The following is a 12,028-nucleotide window of genomic DNA, read 5'->3' on the forward strand; positions in this document are numbered from 1 at the left end:
TGAAATGGCACCCCTGGCTGCTTTTAACCTGACATGAGGGGCTCTGACCCCCTGGTGCAGCGTCGGCTGCGGGCGGTGGCCCCTGCCCTGTCCTGCTGCTGTCCTGGGGCCCCAGCCACTGCTGTCCCTGGCTGCTGCAGGTGCCTTCCCTTTGCTGCAGGCAAGGAGGCACCAGGAGCACAGCTGGGATGCTGCTGTGGGGGGTGCATCACTCAGACACCTGTCTGGGTCCTGGAGGTGAAGAACAAGAAGAGCAGTGGTGTTAACTCCTGTAAATAACTGTGGGGTTTGCTGGTTCAATGTGGACAGAGCAGTCCATGCTGGTGTTCTGCCACCTTGATGGTGGGCATTGGGTCAGCACAGGGAAGCTGTCACAAACACAGGCCTTTTGTTTTGGATAAGCCCTTGGAACAGGAATAATACGTTTCTTGTTGCACTGCAGTGCAGTGGTGCAGGCTGGCTTAGCATCCTCTGCAGGGGTGCTTGCTTGTGGTCACTTCCATGAGGAAGGTGTGAAGCATGTTCCAGAGCCACACAACTCTGTAAGCCTGGCCTGCTGTTGTTGGCAATGGCCTGGATCCTTCACAGCAGATTCTTTGCCCTTTTTACGTCTTACAAGAATTTCTTTGGAAGTGTAAGAACAGAAGGTGTGTTCTTTAAATGAACTTCTCTTTGAGGAGTCTTAGCGTTGCTGTTGCAATGGAAGGGATGAACCTGGAGTTCTCTTCTGCTAAAACAGATTCCATGGGAGCAGCAGGGAGTTGGAAGGATGGAACTGTTAGGACTACTGGTCTGTGAGCAGAGATTTCAGTGCAGGTGTGAGAGAAATTAATTAATTAAGAGTTTTAATAATGAATCTAACTCTGGTGATGGTTCCTGTTTGCATTTATATACATATATAATCTTCATGTTCAATGGGTTTTGTTCTTAGAGGCCACACAGAAGCTGTTCAGATAAGAAAACTGAAGCATGCTCTTGGCAGGCAAAGAGATGAAAGGGGTTGCAGGAATCCTGCGCCCTGTCTTCAGGAACACTTTGCAAGGAGCAGGGGTGGAATATTAGAGACCAACATAATTTCTGCTCTTGCAAGGACAAAGCCCAAATAAGTTGACAAGAAGAGACTTGGTAGAGAGAGATGAGAGGGGTTGAAATGTCAGAAATGTTGACTGCTTTTGGTGAAGAAAGTATTTCTTGTGGAGGCTGGTTGGTTGGTGTTGCTGCTGTAGCTGTGCAAGGCACAGCCCGAGCTGCTGGAGAAGTGTTGGTCACTGGCACAGAGCTCCTATGGCCTCTTACAAAAGCCCAAAATGGTACCAATTTGACTAAGACTGGTTAGAGGGGCAAGAAGAGGTGATGAACTCCTTTGTTACTGTTGAGCTACCAACTGCAGAAGTGTGGAAACATAGTTGCCCCTGTTATTTGGGTTTTTTTTTTAAATATGGGAATGTTTTGCTTTTATTTTGGATATATATATCCAGTATGCAGTCAAGACAACCTAAAGGAAATGTTAGTGGTCCTACCTGCGTAAAAGGTGATTCAGTTGTTTGATAAATCCTTACAGGAGCAGGCAAATAAGCTGCTTTTTACAGACTGGCTGTTTCATTTGTGTGTGTAAAAATAATGCTTTAAAGAACTGCAAGTCAGCCAAAGGCTTCTGTTCTCCATGTTGGATGGGATCATTCCTTCAGCAGCTGTGACTAATGAAATTGGTAGTATTTTTATTACTTTGTTATAGAGGCATCAAACTTTATTTTGCTTATCTGTAGTCTGCTTTCTGGACCTTGCAGGTCTTGGAGAGATTTGGAGTGTGCTAACAATGCTGAGCCAAGGTTTCTGTGGCAGGTAGTTTTCTTTCCTACAGAAACAACTGGAACTGATTTTTTTTCTTGTCACAAAACAGCAATTAAAATGGCTTGGAAAATCGGAATTTCAGCATAAATTGGAGATTGTGAGAAATCTTCCACTTTGTCTTTTGTTTGTGGGAAGTCAGGTACTAGGAAGGCTTGTGAAATACTTACTTTGTTTATACAACTGAAAGTTAGAACCTATCTGCAGTGTTATCCATGCTTCCAGCCGGTAGGGACTAAATAAGAGAAGACAAGATTACAAGGAAGTCCTTAAACCCTATTTTGACTGTAAAAGGCTTGGAGAACTTGGAGCTTGCATGAAGTATGGGACCCTGGAGACCCTTTCTTGGAGAAGCAGGACCTCTGCCAAGGGCTCCAGCAGGGAGAATGGCAGGGGGATGGAGCAAGAGAGAAGGACATAGATGTGTGTACAATAACACTTTGCTTCCTGAGAAAATAATTTTAATGTCCTGTCTGACAGAAGCATCGTTATGGTTGTTGAATGACAAACCATGAGAGTCGTATTCCATGTGGCAGCTGAGACAGAGGCTGGGTTTGTGCCCACAAACCGTGCAAAGCCTTGGTGGCTGTAAACACCCCTGTGCTGGTGTCTCGCAGCTCCTGCAGCTTTGTGGGGTTTGGTGAGCTCCCCATCCAAGCACAGCAGCAGGGATTGTGCAGACACTTGCTGATCTGTGAATCTTAAACAGTTCCATCACAGGTATTAGAGATTTCTTACACCAGATGCTCTCCCGAATATTTGTTTCCTTTTGCCTCTCTCAGTCCTGATTTCAAGGGTGAGATTTTTGTTCAAAGGAGGCAGAAATCTGCTGTTGTGCCTGATGGAGGTGGTTGCTGATGTGCTATGGCAGGTAGTCAGCTGTATCCTTCCACCAAGCTGGCAGCAGTGGCTAGCCAGAGTCTTTGACATTTTCCCCCAAAATGATGGGGCTGTTTTAAGGAAATGTACTGACCCCAGTGTGAGAGTTTGGCTGTTTGTGTAACTGCGAGTGTATTGCTACAAGAGAGTGAATGAAGCTCACACTGAATAGCTTGAAAGGTAATTTTCTCCAGCACCATTGATTTTGGTTCTAGTTGAGAAATCTGCACAACATACCTTGTTTTGTGCTGAAAACAGTTAACTAAGAGTGATAAGAAATTTGCCAGTATACCTGGAATGCATTTCACAAAAATGTTTATGAATCAAGTACTACACATTGTAACTTGAACCTAAAATTAAGTTGGCTCCTACCCGAGAAGTTCATTGCATTGGGTTCTTTTTGTGCTGTAGAATTTTAATTTTTTTAATAAAACACTTCAACTTAAGTTCTCATCCAACAAGGTCCTTTCCATTTTTGACTTTATTGTATCAGTGAGGAGTTGGCAGAGTCTCAGTCAGGCTGGGTGGAGTCTCCTTGTCCTCTGAGCAGATGCAAGCGTGTTTTCCAAAGGGCTGATGTTTTCAGCCTGGCTTATCTCCCAGGGCAGAGGACCCCATGCAACTGCATTTCTACCTTAGATCTGCTTGTACACTGATAAGTGGCTTTACTGTGGCCTGCAAGTACCCAGTGGCATACAACTCTTGATTCCAACATGCTCCCCTTTTCCCCTGGAGCCACTATCTCATCTTCATGTAGCAAAAGGGCTAGCTGAGACCTATATTCATCATTGACTGTAGTGGTGTTAGGTTAGGAAAAAGGTTAAAAAAAAAAGCTTGAAGTTGTTTTGGGGTGTTTTTTGTAGGCTGTGGAAATTGCTGATTTCTGCAGCAATAATAGAAGCACAGGCAAGTGAAGTGTAGGTTGTAGTTGCAGTTGTGCACGGCAGCATCAGGAATAAGGATTGTGGTGGGGTCTGTGCCCTGTGGTTTGGAGCCCTGTCCAGTGCAGCATCAGGATCGGGCCCACCGTGAGTCCTGGAATAAAAAATGTGTTAGAAAAAGTCTTTAGAAGAAGTGTCAGTTCCCCTCCTAGGAAAGGCATAATTGCTATTTCTGGAAGTGAAAAAGCACAGGTATGTGTGTGAATGGGCATAGGGACCAGGAGCCCCTCTCCTCCCACCTCCAAGAGTAACAAAAGGACGGGATCTTCACCTCCCTTGCTGCATTAGCAGCGGATTTTAGGGAGCAGAGCTGTGGTTTTCAGGTGCTAAGGGACCCCTGCCCTGCCCTGGCAGAGCTGCAACAGGTTTCCTGCCTGCCCATGCCAGCTGCAGCTCTGTGGTGGACGCGGGTTTGAAACAGATTTTACTGGATGCCTTGGCATGAAGGAATTCGCTGAAACCTGATCCTTGCTGGAGCTCCATCCCCAGTCCTTGGGGGTGTCTCCTGTCCCCATTGTCTCATGCACCTTTGTTTTAAAATAATATTAAGCCTCAGACACCAGCTGATTTACTTTAATTCAACATCCAACTTATGTTTGATTTCTTTTCATATTCAAGTGAGCCATCTGGCTTTAATGAACTGTAACTGTTTTTAATGCTGCCTCCAGTTGCTAACATCTGAATATTTCATGTGCTGAAAGAAGATTTGAAATGCAGAAGTGAGACTGAAGAGTCCAAAGTATTTCCAAATCAGCTCTGTTCCAGCAGCACTTGTGCTCCACTTCCCTCGAGATTTATCAAAAGATAATCTTTGGGGTGCCAGACTGTAAGCAGCAGCCATGGTGGGTGCTAATTACAAGTACTCTCAGTTTTGTGTACATAAAACACCACAACTGCTTATGAAATCCTGAATAACAACCCAACTTGACTTGGGCAGAATATCAATCAACTTCAACAGGAGCTGCCAGTGTTTGGCATCTTCTAAATCAACAGCTTCTTTGGTGCTTGGGGTTTGGTTTTGTGGGTTTCTTTGGGGGTTTTTTGGGGGGAAGGGTGGTGTCTTAAATATTTTCATGTTGCAAAAAATACGGAATTTAGTTACGTCACGTAGTTTAGTTATAGAAGCTAATTGAGAGCTGTATCCCATAAACTGAAAATAGCTTAATTGCAACTAATTCTGAGGATACTTTGCCAGGGCTCACTATTCTAAAGCAGTGGCATATCCCCAGATTTGTTGGAGTACATGCTTTGCTCACAGCATTGCCTTTGTTTTGGCTAAGCATTGTGACAGCTGATAGACTTGGGATAGGCCATTACCAAGGCATATTTTAATTAATGATTAAAAAGTGTTTTGTTGGTTGGTTCTTCTCTGTGTGCTGAGCATCCTGCCAGTGACATCATCTTCCAGCATCACTTTATAAAAGATAGAATAGGTGGAAGCTCAGTCTGTGTAGGAGGAAGGTCTTGGGAGAGGATAGTCTGGGAACACGTGCTTGAGTTATCTTATCCTGCACTGCTTTGTCCTGAGAGCCTGGAAAAAATGTGTGGGGAACTAGTGGAGAGTGAGAGGGGAACCTGTGCTTGATTTCTCAGTAACTCTGTCACAGAGGCAGAGCTGAATTGGGAGTTAACGTGTGACCTTGCAGTTACATGCTGAGCACATACTTTCTGAGCTGGAGCAGAACAGGTTAGAAGCATATAGCAGAAATTGGCAGCTGGGTCCTATTCCAGACACATTCCTGTGAAGCTATAATGAATAAAAGTTATTAATATCTTCCATACAGTAGATTCTTGTGGCATTAAGCTGCCATTCAATAGGAGCTCTTATGGTAACTCTTGCTAGTCTCAAAAAATTTTCATTTTCACATGTAATGAAAATTTTTGAAGTTGACTGTAGTTTTGATTGTACTTGAACTTCCTACATGACTGAGCACTGCTGCTGGATATTTTATTCTATTCAAATTTGTTGATTTATTTGTGTGTGAGGGAAGCTACCAGTGTTGTGTACCTCTAAGGATTATCAGGTTGTCTGCACTGACACTCTAGCTGTTCAAAACTGGAAATCAGAGACTTTTCAAATGTATGGGACTTCCTTTTTAGAAACCATTGTTATTCAAAACGCATTTATCTCAGAAGCACAGCCTGTGTTTTTTAGAACCTGATTATTTGTCCTCTACATTATTTCAGGTATCTCACTTAAAACAAAAATCTAGGTGCTTCACAGACATTCAGCTGGAATGCAAAAACTTATTGAAATGATCTTTTTCTTACAAGAATTTTTAAGCCAATAATCTTATGTGGGTTTGTGGCCACTCATCTCATTGATTTTTATAAAGTTGTCAGTCAGAGTGTGTTATTAATAAAGATACATGTTACCTGGACTTTTATTGACTATACAACTCTGCTTTTGTGGAGAATTTTGTAAGGAAAGAAGATTCGTGGTTCACTGCCAGTGAACTGGAGGGCTTGCTTTAGACATGGTTTTGCTCATTTTCTACCATTCGTAGTGAAATAATTATTTAACTGCTCATAGGAGCAGGTTTGCAAATTGGATATTAGGAAGAAATGCTCCCCTGTGAGTGTGGGGAGGCCCTGGCACAGGCTGCCCAGAGAAGCTGTGGCTACCCCATCCCAGAAGTGTTGAAGGCCAGGGCTTGGAGCAGCCTGGGATAGTGGAAGGTGTCCCTGCCCATGGCAGGGGATTGGAAGGAGATGATCTTTGAGTTCCCTTCCAACCCAAACCATTCTAGGATTCTATCTTAATAGCTAAAAATCCCATGAAGATTTTCTTACCAGTTGTTCCTTTCAGGTGTTTTCCAGGATCCCTTCTTGAATGTCCCGGCTGCTGTCGAAGGCAGGAGACGACTCATGACCACCAAACAGTGACAGCCTTGGCTTCCCCTGCTTCTGGCTGCTGGGAACAACCACTGGGCTCCTGTGGAGATGAATGGAGAACAGCAGTATGATGCAGGTAACAGTCCAGCCCAGCTCTCTGGCCAACTATTCTAGAAATGTGGAAGAAAGATGAGCACAGGGAGTGTCCCATGGTGCACATGCCTGGTGCTGTGCACAGGGAGAAACTCCAGCTTCACAGATTCTGAGTTAGGTTCTGGCTGTGGCACTGTCATGGCTGTGTTTGTAACTGCTCTGTGTCAAAGCAGGGTGTATCACTGGCTTAAGGGAGACCAAGATCTGACCCATCTTGGTGGTTGTGTTTTTGGGAAGCTGTGACTTTCCTTTTTGTGCTACCACTGTGAGATGGGCTTATGAAAAGTTTGGTGGTGTTAACACTATTTTAAGGCATTTTTCTGTCAGAGTGGTTAGTATCTAGTTCTGTCCTTGTGTTCATCTTGTTCTTAATATTTTGGCAAGCTTGTGCTGCTAGTTTGGAAAGTCAGATAACTGAAGCTGTTTGCTGCCATTGTAATCTGTCCTGTTTTTCTGAAGTGCCTTGGTGTGTCCTCTTCGATAGGCTTCTGATATCAGTTCCTAACCTGCTGCAGAGTGGTGTATTACGATAAATCAGCTCAGGTTTTGGATCCCCTTGGAACACCAGGCCAGGAAGAATGTTAGTCTGGGATGGCTGGGAATACTAACAGCTTTCTGAAACAGTTCTGGAATTGTACCCTCGTGTGGGGGTAGGGACCATCCATCTTTTCTGTCTTGCCTGGCGTGGCTTGTCCTTTTCTTTGAGGAGGTCCCTGCCTATTACAGTTTATATAAAGCAAATTTTAATTTGTAGTTACCAGTGTAAACAATTGGATCAAGATTTTATCAGAGTATTACTTTCCTTTGGTACTTGTCCAACAAACTGCTCTTCTCGCAGGACAGTTCACTATTGGTAATTTTGTACTGCCTTTATGGAAATCTAATTGTTGTAAGTGTTGCTGAAGAAATGTTAAACATAGTTTTAATCTATGGTGCTTTTTAGGAGAATGCTATCATCTGCTTTATGATGCTGAAATAAGCTTTTTGATTATTAATTACAGCAAGTCAGTCAAGTTGTTGTCAATGTTACATCCTCAAATAATCAAGAAAAGGCGTCATGGATGTGGATGTAGAATGTCTCCTGGCACATGCAAATACTTTTTCCTTGGCTAGTGGAAACTGCTGGCTTCTGTCACAGAGTGTAAGGAGGGGAGAGGAACAGTGAGGAGTTGTTTACATGGTCAGCAGTGGTGTGTCCACAGGCTGTGATAGCACATCCCTCATCTTAAAACCTTTATTGACATTTTTCCATCTTCCTCAAAAAGCACCAGGTCGCAGAGTCCTCTCTCACAATGTGCTTTTGAATAGCTAAGGAAAGGTTTGATACTGGCTTGACATTACTCAGCAGCTATTTCCCTGAGCATCCTTTTGTGCCAAGTTTGAGTACAGGAGGCTGTGAAGAGCAAACAATAAATGATAAGAGCTTTACTTGCATTCAGAGATAGTTCCCAGCAAATGCTGCCTGTATAAGCATAAATACATTGGTTTTGTTGTGCCCTCTAATGCTATTTTCTGAAGTGCTTTTGAATTACACCAGTCCAAGCCACTGCTGGAACATTCCCTTCGTGTTCTTTGACTGGTGTCATTTTTTTCCACTTAATAATTTGCAGCAGTTTTTGAAGATTCTCTTCTGTTTTTCTGGTTTTACATCCAAGCTTTCTGCCTCCAAGAACCCAGACAGAGCTCAGGGTTGTTGGCTGTGGTGCTCTCCTGCACTATGAGGGAAAACACAACTTTGATTCTTGTCACAGTCTTTCTCAACTCCTGAAATTCCAACCTGTCTTTATTTATTCATGGCCTCACAGCTGGTGTAGATGAAAAAGATTAACTGTTATTAAAATCAGATTGAACTATATCTACATTTCAGGGTGAGAAACCTTTGGGTTAGCCTTACTGAAGTCTGCAAGACCTTCAGTTGTGATGTACTTAAACGTCCAATGTGACAGTCTTCAACTAAATCACATTAAAGATGCATGAAAGTTATTTGCAGTGAGAATTTAGCTCAAATCCAAAGATCAGAACAGCCTAGCATAGACTGTTTCCATTTCAGATATTTTTAAGGGCTAACTTCCTTAATATTTCACTACATTCTCCAGTCTAAATGGTATAATTCCATATTCTTTCTCTGCCTGTATGTATCAGAGAGCAGCAGGATGTAATTTGTGATAAAATTCAGAAAGAGTGAGTGTTCCCAATAATGCCAGTAGAAATAGTGACAAATGGGAAGTGATGCACCTGCCTAGGAAACTGCTGGTATTCTTACAGAGAATTTTCTCACCTCCAGTGTGGATGAACATTCTCTACAGAACCTCTGTAGGACACTTCTCAGATTTTACTTAAAATGTAAAATGTTAGCTTGATTTGAAAGTTCTTCTGACACAAACTGGTTGCATGACAAGGCCAGAGATATGGGAATTGCACCAGGTTTCTTCCCCTGCGTTTGCCAAAGTTGTGCTTTACCTCTGAGCTGATGTGCTGCTCAGTCATCCTGTCTAATACAGACAAGTAAGTCTCCACATAGTGGAAAGCTGAATTCATTTAGGGCTTGTAGCAATTAAGGATATGGGGAGAAAGAGAGAGCATAAATACGTACACTCATGCAGCATTAGATGAATAAATTGTGCTTTAGAATCAAATGCATTAAATATGGTTTTGCTTGTTGTCATCTGTCACACTGATTTGCAAGTTTCCTTACAGTAGCAAGAATCTCTGCTGTAAATGTCTGTGGTTTTATTGAGCAGTCTGAACTCAGACTGATCAGAGTGTTTAATGCAGACTTACGGCCCCTCAGGAATGTGGCTTCATTAAACTGGTCCTGTGTCTCCAGGGATCTGCTAACCTGTGAGGATGGAGCTGTGCAATAGGGTCTTGCAAAAATGCCAACAGAACAGTTTAAAGGCTTGATTTAAGCAGGGCCTGCTCTGCTGCCACTGTCCTGCCAATAAAACCAGAAAAGTGATTGGATTCTGACTCTGAAAGCCTTACCAGAGATGGTCCTTTGCTGCACTCTTGGAGTGCTTCTGCATTCAGATGTTGAAAAAGAGAGGCTTATTTCAGAGGTTTTTCATTGTTTATGTAGTCCTACCACATGCCACAATTAAAAAGCTAATTTACTGCTCTCACTATGAATCCTCATACTGCATTTTTGCTTGGAGCTTTGTTCTGTGAGTTTTTCCTGCTCCACATTGCTCCAGCAGGAGCTGTGCTAAATAACCTGGAGTGCTGTGGCAGGTTTGTGAGAAGGAGCAAACAGACTGGTTCAAACCATAGCTAAGCACAGCCCTCAGCTGTGTCAGCCTCTGAAAGGGAGGAAAATTCCCCAGCTCTGGGCTCAGCGGTTGAAGTTAGAGGCTGATCACCTCAATTGTAAAACCTCTGTAAAGTGTAAACACAAGCTGAGTTCAACTTTTATGAATGAATAAACAGAAAAAGTTGTGGGTGCTTTTTGCAGAAGTTTTAAAAAATCCCTCTGACTGAAGGAAACTCCCTAAAATGAACCGGGAAGAGTAGTAAATTTGAAATGAGTGTTGGACGTGGATTTATGACTTGGTTTGGTTTGGTTTGTTGGGGAGTTTTATTTGTTTTTCTGATGAAAAATGGATTTCTAGTGAGCTTTTGGTTGTGCTGGTGAGCTCTGGGCACTGTGCAGTACAGAGCAATCTGGGCCCTTCTCAGCACCGCACAGACCTGCTAGGAAAGAGCTCTCCTGGATATGGGACAGGCTGCAGAGCCCGTGGGTGAGCGGCGTGACAAAGGAGCTGCGGTCCCCATCCAGTTGGGAATGGGTTTAGCCGCAGTTAAAGGCGAAGGGTCGCTGGAGCAGCAGCAAACCCGCTTTCCTGGGAGCTCCTTGTAGCAATTAAGTGGCAACATAAGTTACTAATTGACCCTTTCAGTGTGTGAAGTGACCTGTGCCTCATTTAAGGAGCTTAACTGCCCCTCCGGCAGTTATCTGATGATAACGGGGATTGAGGACTCGGTGCTGCAGGGCTGGGGACAGCCCCAGGTCCCTGTGGCATTCCCGGAGGAGCTGCCGGCTTTCAGAGTGCCTGGGAGGCACAGAGCAGCCACACTGCTTTGCTTCCCTTCAAACAGGAACATGTTAGACCATGCAGGACCCGCTTTTTTGGGGCTGGAGGGGAGTGGGGTTGTTGCTGCAGGGTGATTTTTGGTGGGAAGGGTGAGATGGTTTTTGTTGGGTGGGGCGAAAGTTAGAATTCGCTCCTGGGTCTGACTGACCAGAGCTGATGTTTGTTCCCACTTTGGTTCTGGAGCTGTGAACTTAAGCATTTTTGTGGTCGTATAAAAATAAAATTCTGTTTAAATGAGTTGAGAAATGTTAATCTATTTTAACAACATTTTGCAATGAAATTGTTTTTCTTAGAATGGCTTGCAGCAAAAGCTTTGGTCAGCTCCACCCTAATTTGCAAACAGCTGTAGTCTGTGTCTTAACCTTTTATTCCCTCAAAAAATTTCTAAATAAAACTCCTTATTCATTTCTCCAGGTCATTTCTTCAGTAAGTTAAAAATTATCCCTTAAAAGTGATGGTGATACTCAAGCTCTGAATCTTTTGAGCTCTTAGGCTTATGAAAGGCCAAAATAACCAGCTGTGGTTAGTTAAAAACAGACAAAAGTTGGGTTCTGGAGAGATAAGAGCCTCTTTTAAAATAGATAATGTCATCAGCAAACAACAGCTAACTGAATATACATTTTTAAGTTTTGGGAAGTGATAACTCCTAGAGTCACAATGAAAAGTCAAAGATGAGCTCAACCATCAGTCTGAAGATAAAACAAACCTTTTAAACTCAAGACTTGTAGGTTTTCAGCCTATTTAACGTGTCTCAGACTTTTGCACAAATATATTCTCCTTTCTATTGGGGGACTGGGGACTGTCCCAGAGCTTACTAAGCAGGTTTTCAGCCTGTCCAGGGGTCTGATAAGGGCATGTGGTGGTACTTAATTCATTTTTTTTATTTGTAATGTTTCCTACTCCAACTGCTGCTGCTTGAAAGATCAGTTACTGCCTGTCCTAGGAAAGGCACGGGGTGTAGGAAATGCTGGTGTCCTGTAACCTTTGCTGAGCTCTCCTTGGGCTTGTGATACACAGAGATTTCTCTGTTTTCAAATATAAACAGGGTATCAGGTTTCCTGGTCCTGAGAGGGGGAAAGCTTCCTTGTTCATTCATAAAGACAGCTCTGGTGCAGATGGTGGAATTGAGCCTGAAAATGAAAATGAAAGCTCTGCTCTTGTGTCCTGTCACTGCCACCACATTTTGCTGCTGAAGCTGAACCTCGTGTGTTGAGATTAAAAATGCTGCTTGCATGGGCTGGGACCCTCCCTGGCCATCCCACTGTGTGCTTGCAGGAAAAA

At 43.4% G+C, this 12,028-nt stretch overlaps 1 protein-coding gene across 3 annotated transcripts in view; it reads left to right on the forward strand.

Moving 5' to 3' along the window:
• The window catches only part of SFMBT1 (Scm-like with four mbt domains 1), a 119,565-nt gene that overhangs the window by 76,694 nt on the left and 30,843 nt on the right, over positions 1–12,028 (forward strand). For all 3 annotated transcript variants that reach the window (XM_017732361.1, XM_017732362.1, XM_008632158.2), the window contains one exon: positions 6,478–6,639. In XM_017732361.1, the coding sequence (XP_017587850.1) occupies positions 6,612–6,639 (28 nt within the window). In that variant the 5' untranslated portion in view covers positions 6,478–6,611. The remainder of the gene's footprint in view (positions 1–6,477; positions 6,640–12,028) is intronic.

This window comes from Corvus brachyrhynchos, unplaced genomic scaffold, assembly GCF_000691975.1.
Source record: "Corvus brachyrhynchos isolate BGI_N302 unplaced genomic scaffold, ASM69197v1 scaffold4, whole genome shotgun sequence".
Lineage (NCBI taxonomy): Eukaryota > Metazoa > Chordata > Aves > Passeriformes > Corvidae > Corvus > Corvus brachyrhynchos.